Source organism: Pleurodeles waltl, chromosome 6, assembly GCF_031143425.1.
Source record: "Pleurodeles waltl isolate 20211129_DDA chromosome 6, aPleWal1.hap1.20221129, whole genome shotgun sequence".
In the NCBI taxonomy this organism is placed as follows: Eukaryota; Metazoa; Chordata; class Amphibia; order Caudata; family Salamandridae; genus Pleurodeles; species Pleurodeles waltl.
In genome coordinates this window covers 428,319,747-428,337,724 of record NC_090445.1, presented here as the reverse complement: position 1 = coordinate 428,337,724, position 17,978 = coordinate 428,319,747, and the positions used below count along the sequence as shown (strand labels likewise).

The window sequence follows — 17,978 nt, the reverse complement described above, 5'->3', positions numbered from 1 at the left end:
TGAGGCTAGGTATGCCAACAATGCTGCATGACTGAGCCACCCAAGTGTCACATTAGGGGGGCACCAAGGCATTGTGAAAACCAAAGCCCGATTGTGGGAGGAATTGCATAAAAAGATGACACACCCACAGAAGGCAATGGGCAGACATATTTCACAGATGCATAACACAAGTACCATATTCATGCCTGTGTTTGCTTGTGCTAACACATTAAAGCCAACGCTAATGGCTTTGACAGTGCTTGTTGTCAGTATCTTGGAGGTCTCAAGATTTTACCATTTCCAAATCTGCATGTTTGGGGAGGGTTAATTAAAGTTAGACGTTTGAAAGGAATCAATAAGTGGTCTGACTAATCTAGTTTTTATGGATTTTGTGTGGTGTTTCTTATGACAATCAGGCTCAGGTTAAAGTCTAATTGTGGGCAGTGAAGGTGCAATGTCGTAATAGGTTGATGACCGACCAAAGGGATTTAAGGATGGATAATATGCTAGTTATAGATGAAAAACATTTAAGTATGATACGGATAGCGCACACAATGTCAAACAGTTACGGAAGAAGTAATGTAATGTGCATGGTGAAATGCTCCGAAGCATTTGGGTTAATGTTTGTGGTATGCATTTAGGAGCCGGGAGCTGAGTGAGAGTCTGGGGAGCAGGGGAAGGCTAGAGTGCTTTTGGGAGAGGTAGTGATATTAAGAAAGAAACGTAGGGTGTGGGTTTGCAGACTCTGTGCCAGATTTACGTACATGTCACTCAACACAGCGCAGCACACGGAGCTGCTGCGCTGAGTGAGAGGGAGATAGGAGGAAAGTGACATATCTACAGAGATATGGCACTATCCTCCACTCTCCCTAGCTGGTGTATAATCAGGTTGCTAAGCGCCAAGAACACCCCTTTGCACCATAGTACAAGAGTGGGAGTGTAAGTCTGAAAGGTAACCTTCCAGTACAAAATACTATGCCTAGAGAAGCTGTACAGTGCAGCACACATGCAAAGTCATAAAAGAAAGGAAAAATAAAAGCATTTCTCCTTTTAAAACATGCTTCAAAGTGGTGTTATCTTGTGATGCAAAACCCTGGCGACTATTGTTAGTAGATAGGATTTTGTGTCAAAAAGCATGGGTGGTTGCCAGGGAAAGCCCACGTAGTACCCATGTAACTCCCCTCTGTCGCAGAGTAACTCAAAGTTGTGCTTGTCGCTGTTTTGCGTTACTTTTAGGCAATGTTCCAATCCAACAAAAAATGTTTTACACAGGTTTTTATTACTTTTGTGACTCAAACCCAGCGCAAAACCCCTTTGATTCATCTCATGCATGGGCTACAGGGTCAGATTCATGTCAAGCAATTCATTTTGGGAAGTGTATGAAAGATTTGAACTCTAGTCAGTTTTAAGTGGGTGCACTGTGGTATGAGAAAAGTACTTTCTCCTCTCTTTTGAGTCATATTTAGGGGTGGTCGAGTGCGTCGTTGGAGAGTCTGTGTTGTTTTGAACTGGACTGGGCTAGGAGGTTGGTTAACAGAGGGAGGCTGTATGGAGGGGCGCTGGTGGCTGCCGGGAGAGTTGTGGGTTTGGCAATGGACCTTGATGTGTGTATTATTCAGTCTGGTTTAATTTCCCATGGGGTAGGTGGATGATAATGGGGAAATGGTGTAGTAGAGAAAGGTGAGCAAATTGCATCATCGTCAAGAGAGATGGTTGGCCTTGCATAAATATTAATATCCCTGCCCCCCGTAGATGATTTTAGTGCCTTCAGAGTATCTGACAACATAGTAATGATTTAAAGGTTGATATCTGAGAACTGGATCATGGACTTTCCATAGTCATACACGGGTCCAGCTCATTTTGCTGGTTATGGCACGTGTGATAATACGTTTTTTCACATAAGGGATTTTTTTTGTTATTTGAAACCAAGAAGTAAAGTGATAGTGTATTGGTCATTGAGAGAGTGCGGCTGCTGCATGTGGGAGAACAGAAAACTGATGCAGTGTAATCTTAATCCCACCTCGGACCTCATCAATCCATTTACAGCTGCTCCCTGCCCCTTGAGCTCTCTCTTGCAGCTTTCTGCTTTGTCCTTTCGTGGCTCTTTTCCATCTTTCTCTTACTCCGTTTTTCCCATATGTGTCTTATGCTCACAGTAAATGACTGCTGCAAAAAAATAAGTGTCAGCCCCCGATAAATAAACGCAGGTGCCCATCCAAATGCAACCAGCAGCTCACATTAAGCACTGTTTGCACCATAGTCAAATGTGTCTGTGTGATATCTAGCATACGTTTTGTACTGGGTGCCCTTCCAATACAAAATACAATGCTTAAACAACCATTTAAGCCTTTCTCACTTTGGGTGTGTGCTGTACAGTACAGCACACTTGCAAGGTCAAAAATATTTATAGAAGTAAACACAGTTCTCCCTTTTAAAGTTTGCCTCAGAGACATTACTTTTTGTCACAAAGGCCTGCCTGCCACTGTGAGTAGATCGGGCTTTGTGTGAAATAGGCATGGGTGGTCGCATTGTAATACCCATGTAGCACCAGGGAACACTCCTCTAACGCAAAGTAAAGGAAAGCAGCGCAAAGTACTATTTTGCACTACTTTCAGGCAGCATCCCAGTAAATCCCAAATAAACATTTTACAATGGTTTGCGTCACTTTTATGATGCAAACTGTTAACATATCTGCTCCTAGTCTTCCTCACTTGAGGACACGACTACTTCTTAGGAATTTGAATGGTCCTGGATTTCGTTGGAGAGAGGCCACTAAACAGTATGACGTAAGCTAGGGGCTTTCTGTGAAAGGATCTGGAAAGTCCACAACAGAACACTGGACAATACACCAGGACTTCCACACTCTTGGAAATCTCTGCCTGGAAGCTGGAGCCAGTGGACAGGTGTTGCTTGAGTCCTCACTGTGGGGTAATCCACGAGGCAGGGTTTTTGTAACGGTGTAAATAAGCAGACACTTGATTTTCTAATGAACTAGACTACAATCAGAAGAAAGAAAAAGTGACTCGGCATTAAGCATCTGTAGCAAAGTTTTGGGAGCTCTCAGCCCCTTGGCTCCTTTGGCTAAATAAGACTGAATATCAGTGGAAATGCACGTTCTGGATGTTGTAGGCAGAGATAGATTTATTGAACAGCCAAATGAGTACATAGATAGTGTAGGACATGACTGCATAAGTACACTCTTCAGGTATAAACAGGAAATAAACACTTATTATAACAAAAAATATTTAAAAACACTACTTTTACGGAACAGCGACCTTGTGAATAAAGAAACACAATACTTAGGGCTCAAATGCAAGCGTTTTTGATGCAACATGGCAAATATACATTATTTTAAAATGTTCTGGTACTGAAAGGAAATAAAGGTTTGTCCAAAAACTCTTAAGTCCTAGAACGCATAGCGTGGTCTGTTTAAAAGCCAGCGATGTTTCGGAATGTCACGTGCGCCATTGGGCCTCTTGGCCGCAAATTATGTGGAGGTTTTCTTAATTGAACCCGTGATTTGCTTCAGAATTTATGCCACTTCTAAGTAGCTTATCGAGTTGGGCCTGTTTCTTTGCATTCCGATACTTGTATTTCTAGTGTACTCATTATACAAATCTCAGAATGCAAATATACAAATCCAGGATTTCTTATGCACATAAGAGACACGAGACAGCCAGCGATCTCCTTTTTCCAGTGGGATATCAAGGGTGTTCTGAACCCTAATGCTAGCAAGGAAAACTGTCCCCGGCCCCATGCAGGTACTAAAGCACAGCCATAATTGGACTACAGTGGACACACTCACACCCCTGGGCGTAGTGCCTGACTAATTACAGCCGCAACCCTATTATTTTACTCCGGTTCCCCAACTAAACCAGTGGTAAATGGGTCGTGGCTGCCACATATCTTGGCCGCCCCAAAAGGAAACGAGGAGCCCTTGTGACAGGCTGTTGCCTACGCCAGGTCGGGCTAGATTCCGCGGAGTGTTCGGGCCTCGCTGCAACGTAAAGCTGGATACCTCTCCTCAAACTCCAGAGCGTGGCGACTAGATGTACACGTGGCCCACGAGGCGCAGGCAGTGCATCCAATTGGGAGGAAGATCGGAGGCGCGCAGTTTGTTGCCGTCGAGACGCAGCAGGCGTAGGCGGGAAAAGTGCACTGGGGACATCATGCGGCAGAAACTGCTGATGTTGAAGGCTGTGAGAGAAAAGAGCCGGAATGAGAATGAAAAGAAACCACGATCTAGCCAGAAAAGTAGCCAATATTTAGGTTCCCCACGTTCATCCAGAGCTGGGGCACACGAGTCTGCCCAAGTGCCTCAACACCGCCCTTCAGCGTCCCCTTCTTTTCCTATCTAAACCACACAAACTTGTGCGCACATACATACACAGCTCTGCCAAAGAACCCAAATCCTGCCTTGTAGTGTCGCATTCCTGACAATTCCAGCACTGTATCCTATAACAAATCCTATCAATAGCAGTGTTATAACCAAGTCCCACACACAGCTCTGCAAATTCAGTCTTGCATCATGCCTTACTATGCCAACATGGGAATCCACTCACAGCTCCACCAATGTACCTTGACCAAGATACACACCACCATGTTATTCCTGAACTATATGTGTTGTCGCTATGCCCACAACGTGCCCAGCACCACCACCTACTATTACAGAACAATAGCACAAATACATATACGCAAGTGTACCTCAGTCCTGCCTTGCAGCGCGTCCCTATTCCATCACAAAATCCTACACCTATCTCTGTCAATGCACCTCAGTATTGCCGCGCTGTTCCAGCCGTAGACACATCTTCCAATGCAATCCCTAGTGCCAGGATGTCTTCTACATGAAACAGATGCTGTTTGGAAAAGAGGAGCTGCCTATTCCAGAGGATAATTAAGAACAGAATGGAGGTTTGCAAGGCATGAGGAAACATAGGCCACCCCACCCTGCCACGCTTTCCTGTCTCTGGGGGCCCCTGGCAGCCGCCCATCCTGTCATGTCTCAGTCTTACAGATGGAGATTCTAAGATTACACTCGAGAACAAGCAGTCATGGGAGCAAAGTTAAAAACATCTTAAAGTTGCAGTGCTCTGGTGTTTTAGGAAGCAGGCTGTGGATTAATTCATTGCATGGACTAGGCAGTATATGCTGGTGCTGGTGCGTGTGGAGGATTGAGATCTAGGGTAAGACCTACAAGTAGAGCTCCCTGACGGCATAGCATGGGCGTCACTAGTCAGACTTGAGGTGCACTGGCAGACTTGGGAACAGCGTGTTGGCTCCTATGCTGAATTACCAAATCTGGAGTGGAGTGCACGTGAACAGTTGCATGTTGCAATAAAAAATGAAATGACTTGCATTTGTGGAGCTGTGCTTTATTCCTATTCCTAAAACACAAGCCAAGAAAGCTTCAAAGAAGGAAAGAGGTGCATCGACAGAGCTGCTGCAGTTTCCAGTACTGCATAAATTGAGAATGCAGCAGGTTAGGACTGAACTGAGTATGCACAGCTGTTAGCCTGTCTAGAAATGGTGCACCAGAAGGTGTTGCAGGTTTGAAGGACTGGGGTGTGTTGACAGAGCTGTGTCTCGGTCTTTTATTGGAATAGCACAGGGTGCTGCAGACGGGATTGAGGCCCATATTTACTTATATTTGACACAACACAAAAAATGGAGAGAAAAAATATGCCCCATATCTACAAAAATATAGCATATTTTTTCCCTCCCGCAGCTCTGGGGCACTTTGGCTGCCATGTGTCAAAGCTCACTCCTTTAATGCTATGCGGTCGGTACACCTATTGCCCCCCCCTTGAGCAGTGCGTGGACCACGCGCTGGTTGATCAATGGCTGTTGCCTCCGGGTGCAAGTGTGAAGTGCTGGACACAGGAGCGAAGTTGAATCCCCCAGCATTGTGGCCTTTGTTCACCTCCTTGTCTCTTTATGACCCTGCAGGGAATGCAGACTCCTCCCATGTTGATGTCCTCGCGGCTCCCCCCCTTGCCTTCCTGAGTACTGGATGCCTAAATAATGCTTGTTGTATACAAGCTGCACTGTGGATGTGTGCAGGAGCTGCTGTGATAACACTGCACATGTTTGTTATTTCACGTCATGCTTGAAAATTGTAACCCCTTCGCTGCCAGGCCTTTTCCTCCTCAGGTGCAGAGCCGTTTTTTGGCTTTTTGGGATAGTTCAAGCTTAGGCCCTCATAACTTTTTGTCCACATAAGCTATCCATGCCAAATTTGCGTCCTTTTTTCCAACATCCTAGGGATTCTAACGGTACCCAGAGTTTGTGGGGTCCCCTGGAGGAGACGAAGAAATTAGCCAAACTACAGCTAAAATTTAGTTTTTTTCGGAAAAAAAGTGCTGCAGAAGAAAACATGTGTTTTTTCCCCTGAATATGGTATCAACAAAGGGTTTATGGTTCTCAAATCATCATCTTCCTAGCTTTCAGGAACAGGCAGACTTGAATCAGAAAACACAATTTTTCAACACAATTTTGGCATTTTACTGGGACATGCCCCATTTTTACTATTTTTTGTGCTTTCAACCTCCTTCCAGTTAGTGACAGAAATGGGTGTGAAACCAATGGTGGATCCTGGACAGCTAAACATTTCTGAAAAGTACACACAATTCTGAATTCAGCAAGGGGTCATTTAGGTAGCTCCTGCAAGGCTTTTCTACAGAAAATAACAGCTGAAATAAAAATTAAAATTAAAATTGAGCTGAAGAAAACAGCTACTTGTGGCAGATTTTTGAAAGCAATATACTGTTACGTCTGCTGGACTGTTCTGGTTGTGGGGATATTTAGGGCTTCTAGGGTCATCAAGAACCCTAGATACCAGAGCCAATAAATGAGCTGCACCTTGCAATGGGTTTTCATTGTATAGTGGGTATACAGCAATTCATTTGATTAAATATAAAGAGTCCAAAACACAGCATGGACACATCACATTTTTCTTATAAAAACTGACCTGTTTTTTGCAAAGTGACTAACTGTGAATTTTGGCCTCTGCTCATCCGGCACCTAGGGACACCTAGCAAACCTGGGCATATCTGAAAACTAGACACCTGGGGGAACCTAGGATGGGGTAACTTGTGGTGCTCTCACCAGGTTCTGTTATCCAGAATCCTTTACAAACCTAACAATTTGAAAAAAAAACACTTTTTCCTCACATTTTGGTGCTACAAAGTTCTGGAATCCGAGGGGAGCCACAAACTTCCTTCTACCCAGCATTCCCCACATCTCCCGTTAAAAATGGTACATCACTTGTGTGGGTATCCCTAGTGCCCGCTAGAGGAAATGCCCCAAAACACTACATGGACACAACAATTTTATCAATTACAAAACTAACTGTTTTTGCAGGGCGGGCACCTGCTTTTTTGGTCCTGGGCTCAGCAAACATCTATGGAAACCTACCAAACCCAGACATTTCTGAAAACTTGACACCCGAGGGAGTCCAGGGAGGTGTGACTTGAGTGGATACCCCAGTGTTTTCTTACCCAGAATCCTCAGCAAACCTCAAATGTAGCTAAAAAATAAAAATGTCCCCACTTTTCTGTGAGGGATCACAGCAATAGCACAAATTTCTTCCAACCAGCGTTCCCCTCAGTCTCCAAATAAAAATGATACCTCACTTGTGTAGGTGGGCCAAGTGCCTGTGACAGGGAAGAGCCAAAAACATGTTGAAATTGAGGGGGAACCAAAGCGAGTTCAAAAGGGCAGTTTGAAAAAAAATGTTTTTTAGGCTGACAAGTGAGGCAGAATCTTTATCAGTATAGATGCGACAATGCTGGGTGGTAGGAAGTTTGTGGATTCCTGCAGATTCCGGAAGGTTCCATCACAAAAATATGGGGAAAATGAGTGATTTCAAGCAAAGTTGGAGGTTTGCCAGACATTGCGGCTAAGAAAATGGTGTGGGGTGCATGTGAAGCACACCACCCTGGACTCTCCCAGATGTTTAGTTTTCAGATATGTCTAGGTCTCGTAGATTTTTCTAGATGGCAGCGTCCCAAAGTCCAAAAAGTGGAGCCCTCACCATTCCAAGTGGGACAATTTTGAGAGTTAGCCATGCTCTCATGGCCCAAATATAAAATAAAAACCCCAAATAATCAAATGTCCTCTTACTTGCCGTTGGGATAAGATCTTTTAGTGTGCGGGGTGGGGAGAGCTGAAAGACTGTTATCCCCTTTAGTTGGGGTGGGGGCATAACCATGCCCATACTGGTTGGTAGCCACCACCCCACTATTTTTTTCTTTTTAATGCCCTGGTATCTAGTAGGCTTTCTGACCCCCTCCCATCCGGGGAGTGGTTCAGGGCTAACTGTCCCATCTGCCCACCAGTGGGCAGAGCAACTTTGTCCCATTTATTTGGGGTGGGGGTATGGCCATACCCCCGCCCTGTTTAAAAAAAAAAAAAAAAAAATCTTCCCTGGTGTCTAGTGCACTTTCTGCTCCCTTGGGGGCAGATGGGCCTTACTAAAATAGGCCGATCTGCCCCCAAGGGGGGCAGAAATGGCCAACAGTAATGTACCCCCATGGGGAGCGACTCTTGCCCAAGGGGCTGCCCCCACCAAACAAAACACACACACACACACTAATCCCTGGTACCTAAGTGGTGTCTGCCGATGAGCCTAATAGAAATAGGCCGATCTGCCCCCAAGGGCGGCAGAAATGTCTTAAAATAATTTGCCTCCATGGGAACGGCCCTTGCCCAAGGGGCCGCTCCCCTTAGGTAAAATAGTAAAGAAAACAAATCCCTGGTGTCTAGTGGTTTCTGCCCCCCTAGGGGGCAGATTGGCCTAATAAAAAGCCCCGATAAGGGGTCCCTCCCCTTGCATGAAATTGGCGCAAAAAAATATATCCCCTTGTGTCTGAGTGCTCAGACAGAACAGTGTATCAGATGCTGCCCTGGAATTGGGTCCGTTTCTGTAAGGGAGTGAGTCCTACACCTGTGAAGGGTTAAAATCTACAGGGGGTGGACTGTGGAACCCACTTGAACTTGAATGCAGAAAGCTATATGCTTCCTGCACCCAATACGCAAGTAGGATGTTCCCTGAAAACCCAGGAGCTAGGCTTTTTTTGTTTCAACATACGTGCTAGACTGAAGGCTTGCTTGCTACATGTGTGAAGATACATCTGAGGCTACCCAGGTGAAGTTCTGAGATCTACAAAAGGTATGATTTAGGTCTTTAGAGAGTAGATCTGGGGTTCACATGTTGAAGGACAGAGGCATACAGAGGTAAAGGATAGAGGTTCTCTGAAGTCTACCAGGCAGAACAGTTGCTGATACAGAGGAACAGGGCTGAACTGTATATGGGCACAAGTCAGAAGCATAGAAGGCTTGTGATATGAAGATTTAGGGTGAAAGACTGAGGCCAATAGAGATGTACCTTGTTAATACGATTTTTTTTAGCAATAGTATGAGTTTGTTTTAACACTTCTGCTTGCATCACTTCAAAACTGAAGTATGTTTCACTGATATTAACATGCAATGTTACTCTCAAAAGAAATATGTAAATTTCTTGTGGTACAGATGCCTAACAATAACTATAATATTCATAAACACCCCCTAAATTAAACAACCTTTTACCCAAAATTCTAAACTTATACCTTTAAACCCTACTTATATCATTCACGGTATACCCTTATCTAATCACATATTAATGTCGAACCCTTAATAATTAATCCTTATACATCAAGCCCTCAAACCTACTCCCCAAAGCCTTAATATGATATCTTAAACCTCTATCCCTAAGTCCACCCTTTTACACTTAAACCCAAACCCTTAATACGTTAACGCCTTTCACACATGACTTCAATATATCTTGGAAACACTTTGGGAAGCATTTCATGTATATATTTTTAAAACTAATAACTGAGGAGTGGTATTGATAGAAGTGGCACTTTGACATTTTGAATCAATAGTTCTTAAAACGTCTGCATGGATGAATGGGTGAAGAGCAGAGGCCCAGGAAGGAGAGAGAGGAGTTCAGCTCATCAGGGTGAATGGCAATGGCCTGCAAGTGAAGTCAATTCAAACTTTGCAAACAGTCTCTTTACCTTGGATCAGATTCCCCTCCAGGTAGAGGTACTGCAGGCTCTGCGGCACCCAGGGGACCCCCAGGAACCGGTTGTAGGCCAGGTCTAGCTCCACCAGTGATGATAGGTTGTAGGCCGCCACTGGCACCGTCTCGTCACTCAGGTTGTTGTGTGAGAGCCGCAGGTAGCGCAAGTCTTTGAAAGAAGCAAAAGGGTCTGCAGGAAGGTCTGAGAGTGAGTTGTTGGAGAGGTAGAGCTGCTGCACTGAGGGTGGGATGCGGCGTGGGAATTCATGGAATCTGTTCTGACTCAGATCCAGGAGGTTCAGGGACTTCAGATCTGAAAACAGCAAAAAAAGGAACAAAATGAGGATTCTTATTTGAAAACTGATGGAAGGGAGAAAATACGCTCATACAATAGTTACATCTCTTCAAAGACCCTATAGAGTCACTGGGAAAACAGGATTTCTCCACTGAAGAACCAAAATACACCTGAGAGAACAGGAGGCAAACAGAGAAGGCTACTGATAGAAGGTAACCCCTCCCTCACTGTTTATACCAATTGCAGAAATGGCTACAAAGTGCAGCTGTTGCCTGACCTTGTTGGATCACCAGAAAATAGAGTTTCAAGTATCACTTCTGAGGGGAGCTTTGGCTCTGCCCACATGTTGGTCACAAGAAGTACAGCATTTGATTGGGCTGAAGTAGTGTTCTTCCCCAGAAAGCGTTCTTTTAGTGCACTCCCAATAGATCGTAGAGGGTTTCGCCTAACCTAATATGGCCACCACGTCAAAGCGTACTCATGTGGCAGCATGGAGGAGTCCTCCGGCATTCAGGAATGTGCAGTTCATTTTGTTCTTCATAGACACTTTGGTGTTGGCAATATAAGGAGTGGCGAGACAACAATCCACTTAACTTTTGTGGTAATTTCACTATCTACCAAAGCGCAGGCATTTAAGTGGGCCAGGTCCGTCCGGGTATATAGACCTGGCAGTAATTAAAAACGGACTTTGAAATGGGTCCCTATCGGGTCTTAAGTTCATGTGCTTTCATTTACTGGCATAAACACTGGTCGTATTCTGAACAATGAATGCAAAAACACGAGAAGGCCATTCATATCAGCGATTTAGCTCCTCTTTACATCTCACGTGTTTTACATTAATTACTGCATTCCCTAAGAACGACATCATGTCGCCATGAAAGCAGGACCAAGCGAGCCAAAGGTAAACGCAGCTTGGGTTTTTATCTGTAAATGCAAATTGCTACCACTTAGCGAAGCAAGTTCCACCTCAAGGTTGGACCTGATCTCAGATTCACTGGAATCTGACATGTCTACTGGTGTCCGGTACCTGCTGGCGTGGGTCTTCGATGCATGTCTTGCACCAGCTGCACGACTGGTAAATGCACTTACAGTCGTTACCATGCAACGAGTGCTCTAGGTGTGCGACACTGCAGAAATACTAAAACCAGGGCTTTTAATAGGCCCGTCCACCTGGGGCTCAAACTCAGTAGTAACTGAAAACGGGTCCTTATTGGGCCCTACATTCATGTCCTTAACTTCACTAGGTAAAGCACTGACCTATTTCTGAATGATCAGTGTTAGAAATTTTAAGGTAATCCATGTCAGCTATTTAGTTTCTGTGTGTATTTCACCTTTAATACTCATAAGTAATGCAAGATTAAGTAAGTTATTTCCAAGATGTGTTTCCGTATTTTGTTCTGCAGTATATTATCCTTGTATAGCACATACTGCGTCATCTCCAGGTGTTTATAATGGTCACTGTTTAAAGCTCTGGACTTAAGGGTGAAGGCAGTGTGAGTTTTTGCAGTGCCTGTCAGCACGTGTGTAGCTTCCATTGCTGCAGCGGTTACAGAGGCACCCTGACCCAGAGAGGCCCACTGAGCCCTGATTATTTATTGCTATATTTTATAGTTACAACAGCCAGAGGTCCCCATTTCTTTCCTAGCATCAAGGCTGACACAGTGGCTATGCTACTGCCTGTCAGTGTGTTAAAAAGGTGTTCAGAATACATGGTCATCCACTCCTTGGCCTCTCTGCAGAGTACATAGAGCAATGGTCATGTGTGGAGGAGGTACACAGTTGTCAAAATATTGAGAAGGTGAAAGTGAAAGAAAATTCTGGGCTTACAAGTGAGTGGCTAAGTTGTGTTTTAGGAGGTGGTAAACATTTCCAGAGGCCACAGTAATGATTAATGTGCGGTCTCACAATTTCAGATTAAAGCATTTTCAGTAAAAGTATTGGGGAAAAAATAATTGTTGCTATTCATTTATCCTAAACAGCTAACAGCTGTTGACAAAGCCAGTAGTCCTGGCTGGCTTTAGATTTAGGTCAGTTGTGTTACATATCTGGATACAATCACAGAAAGCTCAGAGAGGAACCAAAAGACTGGCTGGGGGGAGGAAGTGGGGCTATGGAAATCACAGGAATATAGTTTACATGTTTAAGCCACGCCCTTAATTACACAGACCCCCCTTTCATGTTTTTCATCCCACTTAAAGCCGTGCCAAGGCAGGTGTTAGCATTTTTTTGGTAACTTTACATTTAGAATGTCCTATTTGGCCCGATGTCATAGCACGTTTGAAGCATTTTACGTTACTAGATGATTTCCGCACCATCAGGATGTTGAAGGGTTTTTCATTCCCAACGCTAGCAGCTCTGGACCCTAGGTCACATCTCCTCCTCATGGGTGAAAGTGTTTTTCATCATGCTTTGTTGCTGCTCCTGAGCGTCTCAGAAATGACAGCCAGGCCCCTGGACTAGCGCGAGAAGGTGGCCGAGCAGTAGCGACTTGTGCTCACCTGATTCTCGCACCCCCCTGACAGAAGCATCGGACAGCTCACAGGGGCAGAGGAGAACGGCACAGTCCGCTTCCTCTCACTCTTCCCAGCAGGCAACACATGGCATTGTTGCTTAAAGTCATGTGATTTCGATGTTTAAATGATGTGTCCTGGTTGAGGGCGTTATTACACACTTGTTAGACCTGACAGCTTTAGGGTGGTCATACCCCAACATTTTACCTGTCTCCCTCCACTTTTCTGACACAGTTTTTGCTGGTTTTAGGACTCTGTGCATGTTACCACTGCTAACCAGTCCTAGAGTGCATATGCTCGCTCCCTTAAACATGGTGACATTGGTTCATATTGGCATATTCCGATTTACTTATAAGTCCCTAGTAAAGTGCACTACATGTGCCCAGGGCCTGTTAAATTAAATGCTACTAGTGGGCCTGCAGCACTGATTGTGCCACCCGCATAAGTCACCCTTTACCCTTGTCTCAGGCCTGCCATTGCAAGGCCTGTGTGTGCAATTTCACTGCCACTTCGACTTGGCATCCAAGAGTACTTGTCCAGCCTTAAACTCCCCTTTTTCTACATATAAGTCACCCCTAAGGAAGGCCCCCGGTAACCAATAGGACAGGGTGCTATGTAGGTAAAAGGCAGGACATGTACATATGTTTTTTGTATGTCCTGGTAGTGAAAAACACCTAAATACGTTTTCCACTACTGTGAGGCGTGCTCCTTTTATATACTAGCATTAGGCCTGCCCTCATGTACTTTTTGAGTAGTAGATTGTGGTTTGAAAGGGGAAACCAGGTCATATTTAGTATGGGTTGAATAGTAATAGAAAATCCTGCTTATTGGTGAAGTTCGATTTTATATTATTATTTTAGAAATGCCACTTTCAGAAAGTGAGCATTTCTCCGCACTTAAAACCAACTGTGCCTTACAGCCTGTCTCCAATCAATGTCTAGTCTGTGCTGGTTGACAGCTCCCTTGTGCATTTCACCCAGACAACCACAAACACAGGACACTAGTCACATCTGCATTCATCTGCATACTGAATGGTTCTTCGTGGGCTGCAAGGGTAGAGGGTCTGACAGTTACATTTCAAAGGTCAGTGGCCTGTCCTCACACAAAGGACTGATTACCTTCCCCCCCCCCCCCCCCACCACCACCACTGGTGCCCTGGCAGACAGGACTGGGCTGAAAGGGGAACGTGTGAGCTTTAAAACCACTCTTTGACATCTCCCCTACTTCAAAGGCATTTTTGGGTATATAAACTGGGTCTCTGACCCTACCAACTCAGACACTTCTGGACCTGCAGCTAAACTCTGTCAGAAGCCCTGCCTGGCTGCCCAAAGGACTCTCTGGGCTGCTTTGCTGAGAAGGACTGCTGTCCTGCTGTTGCCTTGTTGTCCTCTAACTGTGCTGGAAGGACTCTGCATTCCCCCAAAAGTGCTCTCCAAGGGCTTAGATTGAGCTTGCCTCCTGTTTTGAAGCCTCAGGGACAGCAAAGACTTCAATTATTAGCTTTTTGTTGGTACCGGACTACAGCGACTCCGGAACAACTTCAGCGACGTAGCAGCCTGCTCCTACTCCGTGGACCTCGCAGCCTGAAACACAAGTCCGACGTTGCCGCAACTCCAATGATGTCACTCAGGGAATCGAGGCATTGCGAACGACGACGCATCATCTCCCCCTGCATCTGGACAGAACCGACGGCTCACCTCCACCTGCTTTGCACCGCAGAACTGACGACTCTTTGATGGAAGCTGTAAGGGACTGACGCCGTTCCATGCGACGTCCTCGTTCTTTGTTTTCAAAAGGCACTGTACCTGTGGGTCCGTGTGACTCCGTGACCTGCACCGGTGGTATCGGGTTGTTGGGAACAACTCCGTTAGCGACGTCATGATAGCCCCAGTTGGAGCTATTGTGTTTCTAGGCGTTTTAGTTGGATTTATTCTTTAAAAATTCATAACTTTGATTGTGTACATTGGATTTTTCTTGTTTCAACAGTATTTTATTTAGATAAGTATTCTCTATTTTCTCTAAACCAGTGTGGTGTCTTTTTGTGGTGATTTCACTGTGTTATGGTATAAATTCTGCACAAATACTTTACACATTGTCTTCTAAGTTAAGCCTGACTGCTCAGTGCCAAGCTACCCTAAGGGAGGGCACAGGATAATTTGGATTGTGTTGTGACTTACCCTGCCTAGGATTGTAGTTTCCTACTTGGCAAGGGTGTATACCTCTGCCAACTAGAGACGCCATTTCTAACAATACTTCAAGAAACTGTGTGTGTTTGAACAGATGTCAGTTTTTTTCAGTGCATCATTTCTTGTTAAATTTGACAATGTTGACTTTACAAAAAGTTGGGGAGCAGGTACACTGAAACACCTATTACATACTATCAAAGTTTTTGACACAAAGATTTCATTTTGACTTTCATATATGGTTTAAAAACTACTCTTTAAAAAGGATTCACAATTCTATGCAAATCCAAAATAAGGAGCTAACAATTGCCCTAATGGCTTCCCACTATATTGTTAGCAATTTAAGTTTCCGTCTGAATCGTAACATATCACAAGAGTTCTCAAAATTATATCCTCTCTCTCCCAATGATCAATATTTGCTCAGGCAAAGGTATTTAACTAACCCAGAGCTGAAATCTTAAGTTGAGCAAATATTGATCTTTGGGATAGAGAGGATTTAATTTTGAGAACTCTTGTGATATGTTAGGAAACGGAGAGAAACTTAAACTTACTGACAATATAGAAGGCAGTTCAATATAAGGAACATCTGGGCACTTACCAAGAAACTTGATAAGGCAAGTATAAACAGGACTCTTTTTTAGATGTTTTTTTTCTGTTTCCACCCTTACCACAGCTAGTTGGTAATCGTAATTGACCTAGTTGAAAAACATTGGCTAATTATGGTAAACATGCTCTTTTTAAACTTTATTTTCATGTTAATATATATGTTAACATTGTAGCATTGGACCGATACAGAAAAAAAACCACCTTTATTATATACTGGGTACATATATCAGATGGATAGTCACTTCGATGCACCTGGGGTGTGAAAGTTTTGCATGGTGAATCAACAAAAGAGGTGACACAGGTACTGAAATAGGAAACCTGGCATAGTTCTAAGTACATTAAGCAATGTCAAATATATTGGTTTGAGATTCCAGCAAGAGTCCATTTGCAACATAAGGAAACAGTGCAGTAGAAACACATCGATCCCATGTATTAACCCACACCACTGGCAACGCACAGCACAAAACTGTCCCATCCCCACTGTGGTCAACAGGGAGCAGCAGCCCGACCACCACGAACTACGCTACTCACACAATCAATGAATCAGGGGATTTGTAAAGCGCACTACTCACCCGTGAGGTTCTCAAGGCGCTGAGGAGGGGAGGGGAGAAAGAGGGGGGAGGTTCTGCTACTGCTCGAACAGCCAGGTCTTGAGAAGTTTCCTGAAGGTAAGGAGGTCTTTGGTCTGGTGCAGGTGGGTGGGAGGGAAGAGTGTTCCACGTTTTGGTGGCGAGGTGTGAAAATGATCTACCTGCGGTTGTAGTTCTGCGGACACATGGGACGGTTGCGAGGGCGAGGTCAGCGGAGCAGAGATGCCAGGTCGGGGTGTAGAAGGAGAGTAGTTTGTTGAGGTATTCTGGTCCGGTGTTGTGCAGTGCTTTTGTGAGCGTGGGTGAGGAGTTTGAAGGTGATTCTCTTGTTGACTGGAAGCCAGTGCAGGTCTTTCAGGTGGTCTGTGATGTGGCAGTGGCGGGGGATGTACAGGAAGAGGCGTGCGGAGGCATTCTGGATGCGTTGCAGCCTCTTCTGGAGTTTGGCCGTGGTTCCTACATAGAGGGCATTGCCGTAGTCCAGTTTGCTGCTTACGAGGGCTTGGGTGACTGTTCTTCTGGTTTCAGTGGGTATCCATTTGTAGTTCTTTCGGAGCATGAGGAGGGTGTCGAAGCAAGAGGAAATCATCACACCACCCGCTGAACCCCCCCTGCATCCTCAGCATCTGTGGTCACTCTTGGTATGGGCCCCATATATCTCTTGGTTGGTTGCGGTGGCATAAGTCCTGGTATGAATCTGAGTGCGTATTACAGTATGCCATATCTGTGTGCCAATCTGCTATTGTAGGTAAGGGCCCCTTCATCCAGTGCATTGCGACCCTATGCATAGTCAACAAAACACCCAAAGCTACAAGCCGCCAGCCTCCGCAGGGTACAGCCTGATCATACCCTAGAAGGGTCAGCAGTCCGTGATTTTCCCCAAAACCTTAAATGCCAAAAAGACTGTACACCCGGCAGTGCCACGCTGTGTGTGCAAAGCCAGAGTCATCCATACCATAACGAGGGCAGCAAGGGTCCTCTGTTAATCCATATCTGAACAGTCGAACCGGGGTGTAGCATACCCTGTTGAGGTACTTAAAATGTACCAGCTGATGGTGGCCATTCAGGGAAATAGTACGGATAAATGAACAGCAATAAGCCCACTGTCAATGTCAATACCTAGATCCACCTGCCACTTCTGGCATGCCCTAGAGAGACCAGGCTTCCTGATGTCCTGTGCGTAGAAATATAAGACTGACACTGCTCGTTGAGGATCTGTCAATTGTATCAAATAAGTAAGAGCAAGCAACTCCGGGGGCTCCACCAGAGTGCCCCGTCTGTTAAAGCCCTCAACGCATGATGTGCCTGAAAATAATGAAATCGTGCAAGTAGTGTGGGCTTCGCCGCATGTGCCCGGACCTGCTCCCCATCCCAAAGCAACTTATCTTCAAAAAAGTCACCCACACAGCGCCTCTATTTCTGCATGCGCCTGTCTCAGGGGAAACCAGCTACACTACTCCAAAGGTAGACTCAGAAAATAAAGCAGGGTCACCTGCTACATATCAGCCAGTTTCTTCAAGAGGTACCTCGTAGTGTCAACTGGGTCTATTACACGGAATCGACACACCAGCCTGTCAAGAAGGAAATGCGGTAGTGACAAAGCAGCTGCCCCATCACGCTCCAACCAAAGATGCAACAGATTAGATGGGCCATGCAGCCAATAGTAGGCAAACATAGCTTGTGCCGCTCTTTAATACATTTTGAGATCCGGTGCGCCAAGGCTACCCTCCAAATAGGGTAGAGTGGGCGTAGTAT

General features: G+C 45.1%; 1 protein-coding gene across 1 annotated transcript in view; it reads right to left on the bottom strand.

Moving 5' to 3' along the window:
* Positions 1-3,102: 3,102 nt before the first annotated feature.
* Positions 3,103-17,978, bottom strand: part of LOC138299840 (lumican-like) — an 81,194-nt gene continuing 66,318 nt past the window's right edge. Inside the window, exons 3-4 of the mRNA XM_069238440.1 lie at positions 10,035-10,352; positions 3,103-4,176 (exon numbers count right to left, since the gene is read on the bottom strand). Of these exons, the coding sequence (XP_069094541.1) occupies positions 4,025-4,176; positions 10,035-10,352 (470 nt within the window). The 3' untranslated portion in view covers positions 3,103-4,024. The remainder of the gene's footprint in view (positions 4,177-10,034; positions 10,353-17,978) is intronic.